The sequence below is a fragment of the Arachis ipaensis genome, chromosome B7 (genome assembly GCF_059453495.1).
Source record: "Arachis ipaensis isolate K30076 ecotype BB chromosome B7, ASM5945349v1, whole genome shotgun sequence".
NCBI classification, from domain to species: Eukaryota; Viridiplantae; Streptophyta; class Magnoliopsida; order Fabales; family Fabaceae; genus Arachis; species Arachis ipaensis.
The window spans coordinates 4,351,268-4,370,956 of NC_142442.1; the positions used below are offsets into that span (position 1 = coordinate 4,351,268).

At 32.3% G+C, this 19,689-nt stretch overlaps 2 protein-coding genes across 2 annotated transcripts; both read left to right on the forward strand.

Moving 5' to 3' along the window:
- The first annotated feature begins 3,788 nt into the window (after positions 1-3,788).
- Positions 3,789-9,594, forward strand: LOC107609637 (protein FAR1-RELATED SEQUENCE 5-like). The gene is made up of 3 exons (XM_088494362.1): positions 3,789-4,238; positions 8,479-8,563; positions 8,671-9,594. Exons 2-3 carry the CDS (start codon positions 8,507-8,509, stop codon positions 9,592-9,594), a joined length of 981 nt encoding a protein of 326 aa, XP_088350488.1. The 5' UTR covers positions 3,789-4,238; positions 8,479-8,506.
- Positions 9,595-9,618: 24 nt separating this feature from the next.
- Positions 9,619-11,003, forward strand: LOC110262377 (protein FAR1-RELATED SEQUENCE 5-like). The gene is made up of 2 exons (XM_088493128.1): positions 9,619-10,887; positions 10,959-11,003. Exons 1-2 carry the CDS (start codon positions 9,619-9,621, stop codon positions 11,001-11,003), a joined length of 1,314 nt encoding a protein of 437 aa, XP_088349254.1.
- Positions 11,004-19,689: the final 8,686 nt, after the last annotated feature.

Sequence of the window (19,689 nt, forward strand, 5' to 3'; positions counted from 1 at the left end):
TTTACCATATTACCCTTCATTGTTAAAAAAAATAATTAAAAATAATATTAAAAAATTAAAACAAACTCCCCCCCCTCCCCTTCCCTCCCGTAACTCCCTCACCCCACTCCCTCACTCACCCTTCCGTAACCTCCTCAGCCCATTCCCTCACCCCCACCCCTCACCCCTCACTCACCTAATCACCTTCCACTTCATTCCTCTCCCTTTTCTCACCATTCATTACTCATAACAAAACAAATTAACAACAACATTTACAAAATAAAATAAATCAACAAAAAAATCAGAAGCAGAAGAAGCATAACAATTTCAATAATTACATCAATTTTAATAAATAATAATTCAATAATCATCAACTACAATTTCAATTTTTAGATCAAAAAGTTTAATAATCATCAAGTTACAATTTCAGAAGCAGAAGTTCAAGCAGAGTAGAAGAAGAAGTAGAGACAGTCACAGAACCCCTCACCGTAACCCCCCACTCCTCACTCTCTCACCCCCTTCTTCATCACCACTGACCCAGTTACTCCCAATTTTCTTCTTCATCAGCAAAATAAATAAAAAATTCAGCAACAACATCAATCACAAAATAATCACAAAATTAGCACAATCCATCATCAATCATGTATATGTTATTCAAAAATTAAAAAAAAAAAAAGAAAAATGGGAAGAACGAAGGGGCGGCGGCAGGTTGAACGCAGGGGCGGCGCGCTGGTTGGACGCAGGGGTGAGAGAGTGGGAACTGATGAAGATGGACTTAGGGTGGGTTTGGGGTGGAGGGAGAGACGAAGAGATGCTGGATGTGGGTGGGGTGGAGTTTTATTTTTTTTAATATTATTTTTATTAATAGTTAAGGGTAATTTGGTCCAAAAAATAGAAAAAGACGATTTTATAATATTTTGTAACGTTGAGGATGATTTTGATAACAAAAAAAGGCTGGAGACGATTTCAGTACTTAACCCTTATATATATTAATGATCTTAATTATTTAAAATTTTATATTTATTTTTTACATATACTTTTAATGTAATACATAAATAAAAATTTATAATTTATTAATAGATAAACAATATATAAAATTAATCTTTTTAAATTTTTTTAAAATATATAAGTTATAATTTATTGATATAGTATTATAGATTATATATTTATGTTTCTATTATTTGAGCTAGCTTGTGAGTTCGAGCCAGCTCGTGAACTTTCGATGAGCCAAGTTTGAGCTTAAGAATTAGGCTCGATTGTTAATGAGTCGAGTCATGAAGCAAACTCAATTTTTGTGAGCCAAACTTAAACTTAAACTTGGTCTAGCTCAGCTCATTTCCAACCCTACATGTCACTAGCAATAGCCTAATAAAAAAAGCCAATTCTATGGTGCCTATGAATTTTTACCTAAATTTTGCCTAACTTACTTTTTATAGTAAGTTTTGATTTTTTAAAAATTATTTATTCTTATATCTTTTAAATTAAATAATAATTTTTAACATCTTTTAATATATAGACACCACCTTTTAGACACCATAACATTCACCAATAAAAAATCTATACTCTACACAACTTTTTCCTGGATCATATTGGGTCCCTATTTGTTATTTCATTTTATTTATTTATAGAGAACGAAACGGTAAGTTTCCTACGTTGTGTCCGGTGTGAAATCAAGTGCAAAACTCGTTCGTTTTCATTGGCTGGTTTACTAGGTTTTCTTACTCTTCTGGAATCAGGTTTCCCATGTTTTCATACTCTTTCGTTTTCGACATGTTATTTTTATGAGCTAATTTTCAAAATGATTTTTAAAATTGGTAAAAACTTATGATGTGAAGTTAACAATCATTTAACAACTATTAATTATCAACTTCACACAAAAACTAAGAATTTACTTCAAAATTTTTATTCTATTTCCATTCGATCTTTAGTTTTTAAAATGATCAAATAAAATATTACTCACACTTGGTATCTTTTCTTCATTATTAGTTTTTAAAAAATTAATTTTAATACACTATCTAATAAATTGAGGCTATTCTTTTATATAAAAAAAGATTGTGTAATTTATCATTATAAATAATTGATATATTTTTTTTAATATAGATTATTTTTTTTAATTTTAAGTAACAAATCATATCTTTAAATTTAGAGAAATAAAAAATTTAAGGATCAAATTTCTTAGTGTTACAAACCCGAAGATCAAATTTATATAATAAAAAAAACTAAAATAAAAAAGCTCAAATTTGACCTTTAAATTTATATTTTAAAAAAAAATTTAAAAACCATAAATCTAACCCCTCAAATTTGTAATATCAACAAAAAAAAAAAAATTAAAACACCACAAATTTAACTCTAAAATTTATAATATCCATATAAATAAAAAATACATAAACTTTTCACTTTATTAAAACTCATCACTATCACCTCCCATATTAAAAATACAAACCGACGAATTGAAAAGTTTAAAACTTTAAATACCTATAGAAAACTTTAGACATTATTTTTTGTTTTTAAGGTTTTTTTTTTTTTTTTTTGCTATTCACACAAAGAACGAAACAGCAAGTTTCCTATGCTGTGTGACTGTGTCCCGTGTGAAATCAATCTATTGATTGCCTTGTTTCCCAGGTTTTCTTACTCGGGTGGAAGACCAACACGGAAGGGACCACCTGCGAAAATTACGCCATGGCAAGGCGTAAGTCAAATTCCATATGTTATTTTAAGTTTTTAACAGTGAAGGTGCCACACACTTTACTTAACTACGTGTATAACATCTTTCTAAAATAATAAAAATAAAATTAAAACTAAAATTTAAAATTTGTTTGGATGCTATAAAATTGATAATTTTTTTTTATTTTTTAGTATATTTATCAAATTTTTAATAATAAAAAAATATATTAAAAAAATTAAAAAATATTTTTTTAAAAATTATAATTTATATTTTTTTAAAGATTTTTATTCTTAAAAAAATATTTTTTATATAATAAATAACCAAAAAAATATTTTTATATTATTTTTTTCAAACATAATTAATAAATAAAAAAATTTTATATGAGATATTTAAATATAAAATTATTTTATTTTTATAAAAAATTTTTAAAAAAAAATAATTTCAAAAATAACACCCAAATAAATCGTTAATTACCTTTAAATTAATCACTTTTTCTACTTTATTAATTTTCTTATTTATTACTTATTTTACAAACATTCATAACTTAAATGAATTAGTCTGTATTCTATAGATACCTTAAAGATGAAATCATCCACCATAAACAATTTCACTCTTTATATGATGAAATGTTATGCCAATATACTATTATATATTACTTCTTTGTTAACTCCTATCAAGCAGGAACACAGAGCACAGTATGATACAAAATACGTAAATATATAAATTTTAATTTTTGATTAATATTAAAATATAAATTAATTTAAATTTTATATTAAAAAATTTAAAATATTTTTATTTTAATAAAATAATAAATATACTATTTTTTAATTTATTTTAATAATACAAATTAAAAATAAGTTGTTGGGGGTGGAAATGCACTAGATTCTGGAACCTACATAGTCAAATTGACCAAGTCACTAACTTCAACAACTGGAGGAACATGTTAAAGGGCGAAAGCTAGTGCACTCCAGATAAAGTAGAGAGTCCAGCACTCCTTGAAAAGTAACCTGTTATTAAAAGTTATCAGGTAAATTAAGTTTATTTATTATTATTAATTTTTTTTATTCTTATGGGCTGAACAAACAACTTAATACAGACAGTCACAAAAAAAAAACAACTTAATACAGACAAAAAAACCAAACCCCTCTCTCAACTCTCAACCCTGTAATGTTAAAAAAAAAAGAACTCAACCCTGTTATAGCATCCTCCACCGCCGTAAGGAGAGACAGCGCTGCCGCCGTTCATTGTGCTCAGGGGCCACCGCCGCAGGGAGTGAGAAATTGCCATCGTTCGCTGTGTTGCGGTCGTGCTCCAAGTCTCTCCCTGTTCACTCACGATCCCAAAAAATCCCCAAACAAAAACTAAACCCTAGCTTCTTCAAAGGTTCTGCCGCCGCCGTCCGGGGTTGTCGGCGCCTCCGCGTCTCCGTCCTTCCCCTTGTCCCGAACCCAGGCCCTGTCTCCTAGCTCGGCACGTCGTCCTCATCCTCGCTGGCTTCTCTGTTCGAGGCTTGGAGCAGCTCGCCGTCGTGTAGCCCCTCGCCCCTCGACGCTCGCCGTAGTCTCTCCACTCGCCGTCCTGCTGTCCATCGAAGGTTAGTGGCACTGCTTTCACTTTTTCGGTTATTCCTTTTATGCTCTGTTTAGTGATTTGAGTATTTGACTGGTTTCTGAATGTGAATTACTGAATGTAAATCAAATAATTGATTTTGTGTTGTTGAAATTATTGCTAGTTATGGATTTTTTGAAATTATTCTGCTGTTTTCACTGATTTCTGCTTATTCTGTTTTTTTTTTTTTTCTCTTTAAATTTTGAAATTTGAATGAAATTTGATCTGATCTGCTACATTTTTGAATTTTAATTACCTAAGGTCCCAAATTGGGTTTTCTTTTCAGTATGCTCATATATTTAGAATTTTGCTGGTTAGACTCATTAAACAGAAAGAAAAATGAACTTCAAGAATGTTTAGTGCATTTAAATTAATTTAATGTTGAATCTGTTGTGCTGTTGGTAATAGTTTTTTTTTATTGAATTTATCCTTTGAGTGCTGCTGTTAGTGTGGTTTGGTGTTGCCTTATTGATTTCAGTTGTTGATTTTTGGATATGTGGTATAAAGAATGAGGTTGAATCGTGCTATAAGAATTTTTTTTTTTGAAGCAAGTGAACTATAAATATTTATCAAGTCTTTTAAACTTTTATTATCAGAATATGTTAGCCTAACCATTGTCACCAAATTTAGAAAGAAGGCCAAGATGAATGAAATAGTAGACATTAGTTACCTGGTACTTGTTCCTATACAATGTTGCAGCTGATGCATGAGCTAACAACATATTATGTGTTACCAAATATGGCTCCGTTGAAGAATTTCCCTTAGAGCAATTAAATATAGAGGAAGGTGAACAATGTTGAGGTGGTAAGAATCCTATATCATAGCCACCTTGTGCAAAAACATTTCCTTCATTAATTGTCGTCCATTGTTTGACCCTGTCTCCAAACTCTCTAAAGCACACATTTGCAAATGCTGTGAAGTCTCTTCTACAAGAGTATGCAAGTGTACAGAATAATGTGTTAGTAATGTACAAATTAATCATGTATAATTTAAAGTTTAAATTTTGCTTCTTTTGTAAATAAATTTCTTAGCTACTTTCGATTCTTCACTTTCCAAGATGATCATGAAATTAATTAGGTATTTGAAGTTAGGGAACCATACACAATTTTTTTATTAACCCATCCTCCATATTCATCCTCAAGAGCTTGTGGTAAGTCCCAATGATATAATGTAACATGTGCTTGAATTCCTATAAGAACAACAGAAAAGACAAGAATAAGACCAGTATGGGTAAACAATTTAATTAAGCTAATTTCTTCCAAAGGCCCTTTAAAACAATTTCTATGGTTAAAGAATAAAATATTGTTATCTGAAGAGGAGTTATTTTAAATATTAATCTTAAATACTTTTAAAAAAGTCATTTGATATACTTCAGATTATTAGATACCTTCTGAGGTCTTTGATGAGTTTAGATTAGGTTAGAAGAGTATTTGGGATATTTATAGAACTTGAGACAATCATAAAAAAGAATCTCTTAACTAAAATAAGTGAGGAGTATAAAATATAAAGAGTTAAGAGTTCAAAAGATGCTGCCTTATTGATTTCAGTTATGGTTTTATGGATGATTATTTGATTTCTGGCTGTGTTACTGCTGTTTTTAACATTGTAAATGACTTATTGATTTCGGTTATAGGTAATAGTATTAATCAATAAGCAATTTGCTGGTAATAAGCAAATGATGCTGCTAATCCTAATCTTCCTAGTTCTAAGATACTCAGTCACAAGGTTCTAATTTTTAGCTTGGAAATATGTTGCTCTGGAAGTAGTGAATGGAAAACCACAATATCAATGTGTATTTTGTCTACAACCATTTAATATTTAGATATTTCTTTTTACTATGTAATTTTTGAGTTTGTAATTTGATAATATCATATAGATTTGGTTGATGATATTTCTAGTAATGTGATGTTAAGAGCTATTCTTTCTTTAGCTTTTATTGATTATGGAATTTTAAGTGTTGAATTTCTTTTGGTATGAGAGTGTGAATGTCTTGTTTAAACTATTTTTTGGTTGTTTAAATTTTTTTTATGAAGTACTGTCAAGTTCAAACAAGTGGTTTATAATTTCTGTAAAACATACAGGAGCTCTTCTTTCTTTATCAACTAATGATTATAATACTTTGAATGGTTTGTTTTCTTGTGATATGGGAGTGTTAAAACAGGTATTTTGTTTGTTCAAAAATTGTATAAGGTTAATGTTAGAAGATTGTCAGGTCTAATTCAGTTTTTATAATTTGGCTTAACATTTTATACAACTTCTCTATAAACATAAAGAAACAACTAAACATTGAGGGCTTCTCCGATTTACTATTTGTTAAATTGTAACAAATTTATGGCAAAACGTGTCCCTGCTTTCTTGGTATTGTGCATTCGCAAATTTTAATCCATTGAAAGAGAACCCATATAGTGATACAATAAAGTAATACCCCTTATGATGCAAGGAGATCTTCTATAATATATAATCAGCAATTTTGTAAAATTGTGATACTAGGAGCTCTTTTTTCGTTATCATTTTTTAGTCATGAAATTTTAAATTGTGATTTTCTTTTGGTATGAGAATATGAACATGTCTTGTTCAAACTGATTTCATGGTTGCTCAGATTTTTTTTATAAAGTTAACATTAGATTGTCAAGTTCAATTTAGTTGTATAATTTCTGTAAAATTTATATGTTGTTTTTACATGCACAAAGGAATAACCGGACAATTGAAGATTGAGGGATTTTCAGATTTGTTGTTTGAGTCGTGGCAACTTTGCAGCAGAGCATCGCACAAATTTTTTGGTACGTACTATTGCAAATATATAGTGTATTTAAAATAGAATTCTGGACAGACCATAAACCCATATCTCTAGCAATTCTATGATTGTAATGCTAGGGATTCTTCTATAATATATAGTTTTTAATGAGAAATTTTGTAGCATTGTGTTGATAGGAGCTCTTATTTCTCTATCAGTTAATGATTCTGAAATTTTGAATGGTTCATTTTCTTCTGATATGGGAGTGTTCAAACTGGTATTTTGCTTGCTCAAAAATAGTATAAGGCTAATGTTAGATTATCAACTCTATTTTTTTTTATAATTTCTATAACATTTTTATAAAATTTTTCTATAGACATAAAGGAACAATTAAGATTGAGGGCTTGTCCAATTTACCGTTTGATGAGTTGTTACGAATTTGTGGAAATGTGTCCCGGCTTTCTTGCCATGTGATTCTCAAATTTCTAATCTATTAAAAGAGAACCCATATAGTGATACAATAAACTAATACCCCTTGTGATGGTAGGAGCTCTGCTATAATGTATAGTCAACAAATTTGTAGAATTGTGATGCTAGGAGCTATTCTTCTTTATCTATTTAATAAACTAATACCTCTTGTGTTAAACTTGAATCTTTCTAGCATTTTTGTTACAATTTATTCATTTTCATGACCTTTTTTATTCTTTTTACTCTTTATGTTTGATTCTTGTGGCATTTAAAATTTTTCTCATTAAGAAAGACTTTTGTTTCGCCACGTCTTTAGTTCCGCGACATTGCTAAATTTATTGTCGGTTATCTATTTTACATGCAAAATTTGAAGAATAAAAACTAATTAGTTTTTTTTATGTAGTCATATTGTATTGTTTCGAGTCATATTTTGCCCTAGAGTTCAAGAACTTGTGCTATGTTACTTTTTTTTTTCTTTATCTTTTTTCAAGTCATTTCATTATAATAGTATTTTAAACTTGAGATATACAATATTAATAATATTGAATAACACAAAGCCTCTATTTTCAAAATATTTACCAGAATAATAATTTTATTATGATTTTCATTCATTGCAAGAAGCTAGTAACAATATGAAAGCGAAGTAGCATTCATTTCTCTAGTAGAGTGCTAGGAGTAACGGAAAGCAATACGGAAATATATTTTATAGTAATGTTAATTCATGAGTGCTATTTTTATGTTTTGTTATTGTGCTATTTGCGTGATTTAGTTGTACTTTGGAAGTGCGAATGTTGTGTTGGTAAAAATTTGTTATTTGTGATATATCCTTGTGATTTATTTGTAATTGTTTTATATTTTATTATTATTGGATTTTGAAGAAGAGAATTTTGGACTTCATTTCGTGGTGTCTTGTGCCTATTGTTGTCATGTGGTACTTACTTTCATAGTTGTGAATATGTCAAATATTTTGTACTTGTGTCATTTCATAAATATAAATATTTTTCGTTTTCTTTTATTGTAATAGTATGCAGTAAATATAGCATTCAACAAAAATGGTTGATTTGATCGGAGAGTCATCGCATAACCAAATAGAGAATGTTTCAGCTGAGGTACATCTTTTTATCTGGATTATTCCAACGCTTAAGATGTTAAGCTTTATTATTGTTTGAAAGTATATTTAGAACGTTGAGGTCTACTGTTGTTTACTGTCTTTCAGGAAATAGACGAATTGTTAGTTGATAGTGATGGCAATGATGTTGCAGACCTGTTACTGAATAGTATAGGAAGTATCGGTCGGGTTAATTTCGTAGGTTTGAGCGTTGATGCTGCTAAGAAGTATGTATTTTCGGACCTTGATGTTGCGTATGCCTTTTACAATGCATTTGGGAGGGTCAATGGATTTTCAATTAGGAAGTTCAAGGTTGGGCGAAGTGAGATTGATAAGCGCATACTCTGGCAAACATTTGTGTGTTCGAGACAAGGATATCGTATTTTCAGAGGGGTTGATGAAACAAATAGGAAGAGAGCTCCAAAGCCAGAGACTAGGTGTGGGTGTGTAGCACAAATGCGAGTTCACATAGATGTTGGCAGAGACTGGTGGTATACAACATTATTTCAAAATGAACATAATCATGAGTTAGTACCCCCAACTTTGAGCCGGATGTTGAGATCGCAACGGAGAATGACTGATCAAGAAATTCAAAGAATGAACGACATGAGAGATGCTGGAATTCCCACAACCCAAATCTATATGCATTTTGCCGAGCAATCTGGTGGTTTTGAGAATGTTAGATTTCAAAGAAAAGACATGTACAACCAAATAGAAAAGCAAAGGCAATTGATGGAAAGTGATGTGACCGAAACGTTGAAGTACCTAAAGAAGCGGAAGAAATTAGATCCAAAGTTTTACTGGAGTTACGAGGTGGATAACAATGGTGTGTTTCGGCACCTAATCTGGATGGACGGGAAGAGCCGTGTTGACTTTGAAGTATTTGGTGATGTTATGGCCTTTGATGCAACTTACAAGAAAAATAAGTACAAGTTTCCATTGGTAGTTTTCTCAGGAGTGAACCATCACCTTCAAACAATAGTTTTTGGCAGTGCAATTGTGGCTGATGAAGGAGAAGGAACTTACATATAATTGTTACAGAGATTCGTGGAAGCAATGAATGGTAAACGACCAAATGCTGTAATAACTGATGGTGCCAAGGCTATGAAGCTTGCAATTGAAAAGGTATTTCCAGATGCACACCATAGGTTGTGCGGATGGCATTTGTTAAGAAATGCCACAGCCAATGTCTCCAACCCCAAGTTTACCCAACAATTCAGGAAATGCATGCTTGGCGATTATGAGATTGATGAGTTTGAGGAGAGGTGGGTGTCAATGGTTAATAGTTTTGGGGTTAAGGATATGGAGTGGGTTGAGACCACTTATGGGATTAAAGATATGTGGGCTACAGCACATATGAGAGGCAAGTTCTTTGCCGGGTTGAGAACTACATCGAGGTGTGAGGCACTACATTCGCAAGTTGCTAGGTTTGTAAAATCTGGCTATAGTATTAAGGAATTCCTCCATCACTTCCGCCGGTGGATGGGTTTGTTGCGGAATAATGAGGCTGAGGCTGACTATTACACCTCATACGGGTATCCGATAATGCAAACACAGGTGCAAGCATTGGAGCGATCAGGAGCAAGTGTTTATACAAGGGAGGTGTTCTACTTGTTTCGATCATTATTGTTGAAAGCGTCAAGTGTGATAATAGTTGATTGGCGAGAGACTTCATGTAGTGTGAACTATGATGTACGAAAATATTGTGAGTTAACACGAAAATGGGTTGTATTTTATTGGCCTGGTAGCAGTGAGTTTAGGTGTTCATGTCAACGAATGGAGTCATTTGGAATTCCATGTGTTCATATCATTCGTCTGTTGATATATCTTCAAATTACAGAATTACCTGAGTCACTGATATTGAAGCGGTGGACCATGAAAGCAAAAGAGGCTCATATAAGGTTGGAGCAGCACGGATCGCTAGTTGGAGATAGAAGTTATGAGAGTAGGATTGCTGCTATGAATGATGAGCTGGAGGGCTTGCCATTTGCTGCTTGCGGAGATTTAGGTGATTTCAAGGATGTTATGGAGTGGGTCAGAAACAAAAAGGCTGAATTATTTGCCAAACATGAAAAGAATAGAGAGGGAAGTTCTAAAAGTGCGGGTGAGAAATTCAAAACACGGACGGATGCTACTTCAAAAGAAGCTGGGGACAAAAAGAAAAAGCGAAGGATTCGGTGCAGCAGATGTAACGGTGTAGGACACAATCGGCGAAATTGTCGTCGTGGAGATGACCATAATCAAATGGAAAGTGGAGACGGAGGAGGTCCCGAAGATGATGACGATTGGTCTAGTCAAACCAGCGAGGAGGGGATCGAAGAAATGGTGAGTATTTAAGATATTGCTTCTTATTAATTACATGGTTGTCTAATTTTATTTTATTTTTGTTCTTGTAGGATTTTGATGTGACCATTGGTAATCAGAAAGGCAAGTATCGTTAGCTATTACTGTCTAGCCTTGGATGAAAGATGAATATGGATTTTAAGGGGTGAAGTATACGGTACAGATGCAAATATACAGATATTCCATTCGAGTCACAAAATTATTGATGGGTGTTGTGTCTGCTAGGGAAATGACATAAGAAAGAGAAAATGGTAATTAGCTTTTCTGCAATGTATATAACGGGTTTGTTATTTTATTAAGGTAGAAATGAGAGACAATTATACTAGACAAATAACAGAATTGTACTGCCACCGGTTGTTCATCTTTCTTTAGTTTATACGTTATATTTATTTTTTAAGTTGAATTTGAATTTTAATATCATACCCATAGGCAATAGCTATTGTTTTTAGTAAGAAACTTTATAACTAATCTGAACTACGATGTAAAATACACTAAGGCACTCAATTTTTATAATATTTATTTTCAATATTCAACGTTACAGATAAAAAAATGTAAAGAACAAAAATAGTCAACTATTAAAATGCTACAATTAAGATTTAGTTTAAAAGCCCGTGTATAAATTGAGTGCATTGTATCTAAAATATAATTATAATAAACTTTCTAGCACTATATCCAGAATATATATAATTTATAAAAAATATTTTCTTAAATAATATTTATCTATTTTTTATTTTTTTAATTTTTTAAAAAATTTAGTAAGATTACTTCATAAAACAAGAATATATTATAAGTGAGATATAAATTTAATTATAAAAAGAAAAAAATAATTTATTCGAATTAGGTTAAATAAATTTTGAAAGTTAAACCTAAAATTTAATTTAAGTCCAATACAAATTATTTTTAATTTTGATATATTTTATAATTAAATTTAATAATAGTTTTATAGATACGTATAAAATTTAAATTGTAACGGCAATCACTTATAAAATACACGCACTGGGACGAGAATATCTTTTCTAAATTCTATGTTATTAAATTAAATCTGAAATCACATATACCTACATAGCATAGAAAAAATTTAATTATTTTCAGTAAATATAATAATTTTTTATTTTGTTGCTTTTATCCGTTCTTCCTAAAAAATATTGTAGTTGTCATATTAATTCTTTAATATAATGCAAAATATATCTTATACAATGTCTTATATCATATGTACAACTTGAATATGTACAACTTGAATTAAAAATTTATGATTATAATTTTTGTGTTACTTAAATTATATTTTTGTATTATTTAACTAAATTTTTTATTTTTTTAATTAATTATTTTGCATTTTTATTAAAATGTATGGATTTTTTTTGGTATTATTCAACTAAACAATCTGCATAATTAAAAATAATTTATGTATTATGGAATGAACCAAATTTTTTTTGTGCCTTTTAACAAAGTTTTTGTTTTTTTTTCTTTTGTTATTCATCTAAAACATTACACAATTTAAAATTACTTTACTTTAAAAAATATTTTTCACATAATTATAAATAAAAAATATTTTTATATTAATGTATTTACATATAATTGATGAATAAAAATCTTTTTTATTTGAAATATTTAAACATAAAACTTATTTTTATTTGTTAAAATAATTTTTTGAATAAACATAATTAATTTTTTATATAAACTCACCCAAATAAATTTTAAATCTACGAATATTCTAAGTTTACAATAATAGATAAATCTTGTAATAATCACAAGTTTATTCACAAATGACATAATCAACATTCCAAAATTAATATTTAAATTATCTTTTCATTTTCTAAACAACATACTAGCTAAATGAAAAAATAACTGGTTTACTAAAACACAACATTTTGTAATAAGGAAAAAATATATATATATATATATATATATATATATTATTTTACCGCCATATAGCTACAGATTATTTTATCTACTAGTATATTACATTTGGAAAAGAAAAAAGAAAATAAATTTGAGTAAGATAGAATTGGAGAGTACATAATTGAATTTCAACGAAAAAATAATATGCATATAAAAGCTGTGAAACTAAAAAATCCTAAATATCAAGGAGTACATATAAAAGATAAATAAAAAAAGTAATTGATGTAACAAATAGGTCCCATAACAAATAACATAAATACCAAACAATCAAATCAAATGTATTTTATATTTTCCTAATAATAAATAGGGTGACCATCTAATTGCCAACCAATGCTTTCCACCTAGCTGCAGAACGATGTCTGACCATGTCATTATATTCATTGTGAGTCCCATTTAAAGTTGCACATGTCGCAAGCATTCGAATTTTAGAATCAAGAGACTACAAAAAGTAGAAGTTAAATTAATTAGTGTGTCAAAAGAAACAAAAAGTACACATGGTAAAAATTTGTTAACTTACCCTAGCAGTGAGATTGGGTTGAAACATGTCCTCCATTGCCATCCACTCAAGTAGGATCATTATAAAATACAAGTAGGAGTTATCACTATAAAATACAAGTCATTAATATAATTAGGATCATTATTATTCATGATCTAGTTAACAAGCATATCACAATAAAATAGACTGTACACCTTGTGTTGCAATCAGGGATGCCACGAGCATTACAGAGAGGCCAATTGTCCATTGGAATGATTTTTTTGTCTAATATATTAGTGCTGGAGTACGGACCAGAGAAAATGAAATCTAATAGACCGAGCTATGGCTCAAAACAAAATGAATTACAAAAACATATTAATGACGAATGAACTTTAAATAACATTTATATAAAGAATTTAAAATTAAATAAAAAATTGTGTTTAAAAAATTATTTTCTATTACACAATAATAAGTGATATTAGAAAATATATAGTTTACTCCACTATCAACAACTAAAAATACACCAAGAAGATTAAATATATCACCGTCCATCTCATGACGAATTTTTTTGGAGATATCTCGCTTTGGGTTTGGATATGAATCAAGTTTATATACCTTTCCCTCGTCAATAGATATTACCATCAAGAACCAGTGAAAAATGTCGTCAATGAGTGGAACATATATCTGTGTGGACATATTCATGGACAATTAGAGTAAAAAAAAAAATCCAAATAGAGGGTGAGTGAGAATAAAATACATATTTTAACGCAGAAGACTTCGGCATCCAGATGTTTTTGTACTTTTCATACACTTCTTGACGTAGCATATCTGGGTTAAGGGCATCAACCTAATTTTTGAGATTATAAATTGTTAGTTTTAGTGGGACTGTATATTTTATGAGGGTCAGTTACCGAAATTTCTTACCCCAAATTGTGGTGGTAGAGACCAAGTTGTTATTTTGTTGGACATATCTTCAAAGGCATCATCAATACGTTGTGTCATTGTTGTTTTAAGGGCAGCCAGCATTAAAATCTACATGAAAATAAACATGTAATTAACTAAAGCATATTTTTCAAGAATCTAATAAAAATTACCGTATTTACTTACATTAGAGTGTACTTCATTATCAGGAATGAGACACTGAAAATCTGCCCGACTCATCTCAATATTTTTATTTTTGAACAAAGTTTCCCTGTGTAGATACAACAAAGTTGTAGTTGTATAAAAACTTACAAAAGACAAAGAAATAAATATTCGACATCAATAATTAACTTATTTATATCTGTGTTTTATTTTTGTTAAGTAACTAACTAAATGTTTTTACCCTTCGTATAGGTCGTGGCCAAATACATAAAGTGATATTTGAGTAGTGTCAACTGCATTTCCTTAGTTGGACGGAATTTAGACTTCAGTTCAACTGGGAGTACACAACCAATTTCAGGTGATAGTATTCTAGGTCCATTAGATCCTTTTGGTCTGTCCCTCTTTCGCCCAGAACAAACATTTTCACTTGAGTTGTGACATTTAGGTGACTAGTTCAAAGCATATTTGGATGCTTTTTTTGCCTACACGAATTATATAAAAAAAAACTAAAAAATTAATAACTAAAATATATGAATACTGCAAATGAAAACAAGTACCTAAAAAATCTATATACCTTTTCACGAAGATAGGTGCGAGTATAATTGATATTTCTTGATTGTGCTATTATTTCTTCGTCCAGGTTGATAATAGTTATCTTTTGAGATTTTTCATTCAGCGGAGTACTAGTATTCTCAGGCTCGCTTCCACCAAGAATGACATCAGTATCTTCTTCTATATTTGCATAATCTTTCTCAAATACTTCCTTCCCTTTGACCCCGTCAGCTGGAACATGCCGTTGTGGCATTTGATCAGGAGCTGCTGGGCGGTCTCCAAGGTCCAAAACTGCAACTTGAAGAATGGCCATCTCTCCCTTCATATTGTTGTACAATCTCTCCAGATCGGTTATTTTAATATGCAAATCCTGCAAAATAGAATATTAATATTAAAAAAAAATTAGTTGCAATCGTGCATAACAGATACACTTGGATTGGAATACATCGCACCTTCAAAGAGGCAACTATGCCGTCAACAACACTGTTGGAGTGGAGGGTTCCAATCTGACCAGATTGGTTTTCATTGATACTTTTATCAACACACTTGGAGGTATTATTGTCAATTTCCATTCTTAAGCGGGAATGAAAATATTTTTCACGGTTCGGAGGTTCTTATGTAGTGCAAAGTTATGATGCTGCCCACTAAGAGCACGTAACATTTACACGAAGCGCATGACGTAGTCAAAGGATAGAGTTCATGGCAGTTACAACAAGTTCATTATCTTTTATTTCAAAAGATCCACAACGTTCACATTAGTGGGTAACAGAATCAAAAATTAAAATGAAATTATACGTAGATAGTTATTCACTGAATTACGTTGTTAGTAATTTATTCAAAAAGAAATTAAAATTTGAAGCTATTCAATATAAAATAAAATTCTACAGAAATATAATTAAATAATTATTCTATTTAATATCAGAAAACTTTTAAATATAACAATACAACGATATTTCAATAATTTTTAACCATTAATTTTAATTATATTATATTATATATATATATATATATATATATATATATATATATATATAATGATTAGGATCCACCGTTAAAAGTTAAAAAAATACCGAAATAGCCATGTACTCATTCACTTGCAAATTTTCCCTTCATATATAATTAAGAGTACTTTATTTTTCTATAAAAAAAAATGTTCACATTTCATTTTATTCATTTATTATAAAAATTTTGTTGTCATATTATTCGATTAACCAAAGAAAATAACATGTTATCTTAAGAGAAACTAATAAACTATATTTATTAATTCTTTTAATACAACATAATAAATTTTAAATGTCCTTTTGAATAATATATATTAATTAAAGTAATATAATTATTCCAAATACAATATTTTAAATATAGTAAATAACACGTTTAAATAAAAAAATTGTTAAAAGTTATATCAATATTTTTTATATGCATTTTTTCATTAAATTTATTTTTCATTGTAAGACCAATTATAAAAAGTAAATTTAAATATTTGATTTTATTTTCTATTTGGTTCGAATTTCATCTACTGGGAAAGCGTCCAACTCAACATGTCCCAATTTTGGATTCCTAAAAAAAAGACATTATCCATTTTTTTAAAATAAAACAACAACAAAAAGAGAAAAGCCGGCTATCGGAATCGAACCGATGACCATCCCAACCAGAATAGAATGCAAGATCGGATATAGCTGGTTTTCCGCGAAATCTAACGCGTTAAGTATCCCGCCTGGGGAGTACGTTCGCAAGAATTTAGGGGGATCTGGTCGAAAGACCGGCCGGCGCCCACCCGCAAGTCTGCCTGTTCAAAAGAGTCTTTCAACTCGGGATGAATGTTATCGTAGAGTAGGTAGCGTAAGAACTCGACCTCTCTTGAGGCATCATATTAATCTGAAATAGAGGCCTTGTAAGTAGTTAACTCCTTAAGCCGAGAAAGCTAACAAATTTCTTGCCAATCACTGCCCTTGCGGCTCCTAGCTTTCTTGCTCTATCTATTAGACAACCACCACTGATTCTTCTACATTCATAGAGTGATTTGCATAAAAATAAGTGGTAAGAAGTCGAGAAGTCAACTAATTTCTAGTGCTTTCCACAGGGAATCCTGAAGCTTGACCGGCTTGACAGGTGCCTCTTTAAGAAATCTCTAGCCAACCTTCCTGTAAAAGATCTTTTCTTAACATCGCTAAAACACTTCCCATTTTCCATATCCCACTGCTCATGAGTGAAAGTTCGCGCTCCATAGCCCCGCTGTTGTCGGACGTTCATCAGTAACCGGTGTGATGTTAGCAATGGAATGCTTTTTTCGCTCCTCTCACATTCGTTCGAGCTGTTGAAAATAAGGATCTTGATAGAAAAAAAAACCTAATGAATTTCCATTTTTTTCTTTGGCCAAATTTTTGATTTGAGAAGCAGATGAATAATCATCTGCTTCCGGAAGAAATCGAAGAATTTCTTGGGAATCCTACAAGAGCCAATCGTTCTTTTTTCCTTGTGAAGCTTGACATTTTGGAAGAATCGCAAAAAAAAGAAGTAATCCAACCCACGGAATCGACTTGAATGGGCTATTTGAATCTATATGTGTGCAGCCAAGGATATCTCATCAACCGGAACATGCCACTAATCAAAGGCTGTCATTTCTCTACCTCGGCTGCCTTGTCTTCTTCAGTTGGAACATAACCCAACCTATAAGTTGCCTTGTGATTCACAAAGTTTGGTGACCCCTTGCTCTTTCTTCCCCAAGCCAAGTCCAGGGAAATGTCCCAGAAGGCAGCCAGGGTTTGCTCCTGCTCGAACTTTGCGTTCTCTACATGGTGAATTGCTTGCTCAATTTGAGAGTCAAGCAGTGGTTCCTGCTCTTGCCTCTCATGAATCTACTCGGCCATTCCGGGAACGGGCTTCCCAAAAAGCCAGCCCCGGGCCGGGGTCGGCATAGAATGAAGGGGACGGCTCTAATGTTGTGTTCGACCTCCTATCTTCTCTCGCTTCAAGCGCTAAGCTGACTACGCTAGCTACTCTAGCACATTCGCTGTCCTCTGGCAGCATTAGGGATGTCTGACTCCGAGCTCGGTCTATCCACATCATAGACCTTCTGGCGCTTTTCGCCAGCGACACCTCCAGAATCTCCGTCGCCATCTACGCCGTCGGCACCTTCCGTTCCAAGAAAAATTCTTAGGGAGTAAGAAATAGAAAAAAACTGGAAATTCTTGCTCCCATTGGACCGTCTGTATCTACGTGCATTAAGATTCCGATTCATGGATCTCTCGGTTCGAGAAATCAAAATAAGAGGATCGAACTTACTAGCTTTGCGATAGGAGCTTGCGCGTTCGAGCAAGCGTAGCCTTCAGTGGTCGCGGTTGCGAATTAGCAGCAATGATTCCGCGCAAATGCAGGAGCCTTTTTCCTTTTTCCGCCTTTCGTCTTTCCAGTCAAGCAGTGGTTCCTGCTCTTGCCTCTCATTTTCGTTTGAAGTAAATTCTGGAACGGGCAGAGTCTGAGGGAAACTTTTTCGGTATCAACAGCAAACCAACCAGAAGGACTGGAGCTGTTGGATGTTGCAGCCCTTTTTTTGTAGACTAGGCTTGATAAGCTAAGCTATTTAACGACGCTTTTGGAGGAGTCAACGAGCTCGTCCGCGTCCTCTGTCCATGGGCCTGCTGGTAGTTTATCCCCGGATGCGAGCGATACCGATCCTTCGTCACCACTTTGCGGAAAATGGTTAGATATCAATATGTTAGATACCTGTGACTCGATTAGTGGAATAACATCACAGGGACGGATTGAACAGCAGCAGTTAGGGAAGCTAAGGAGACGTCAATTTCATTAATTCCCCTTCCTGCATATCCATACAAGACCCGAGTAGGCGGGTCGAGGTCCTACGAGGTAACCACTACTCGGAGTACCCTCCCAAAAGGAAAAAGATCTTTTAAAAAAGGAAGAAAGAATCAAATCCGAGGAATAGCGTAGTATAGATGTGTCCTTGGTTGAGCGTAAGCGAGAGGGAGAGGAGTGATAACGAATCGGATCCTGACGTACCAGTAGGTACCAGAGGAGATTTGCAACCAAACATCTTGAACAACTTATTCGATTTTCAGCATCTCTCGCTTAGCTCTGTGTCCTCGCCGGGTAGTAGTCAATCCGATGTAGCTAATTCGACCGGCATTAGTAGACGAGTACAAATGAATAGATTGTCTTTTCGCACTTAGGCGCACAGCGTGCCATTGGTAATGATTCTACTACCTAACTATTTACAGCGAGACAGAGTCAAAGAAGGATCGCTGTAAAACCACTTGTCTCAGTCTCGTTCGAACATCTTAGGGTTCACTTCAAGCACCAACTGATGCCAGACTTCTTTAGTCTCATGCTCCTAGAAGGCTTTTAGAGACTAGTACGAGAGGACCGGGAAGGACGCACCTCTGGTGTGCCAGTTATCGTGCCCACGGTAAACGCTGGGTAGCCAAGTGCGGAGCGGATAACTGTTCCATCCTTCAGGGATGTTCGGTAGGTGTCCGAGCTTCCTAAAAAATCCTTCCGGCAAGAATGCTGCTTGAACTTTCGGCTACTGGACTTTCGCCATCTAGGGTGCAGCACGTCATAGATGAGATGAGACTGATATTGAAATATGCTCCATGGATATAGTGCTCATATACTATATATATATATAGTTCGGGATCATCCACTATAGACATAACCTACCTTACCATACATATGATTATATACATAAGATTACTTAAAATATTTAAAATATATATCATGTAAAAAATAGTTTTGACACAAATGTATTGTGTGGGAAA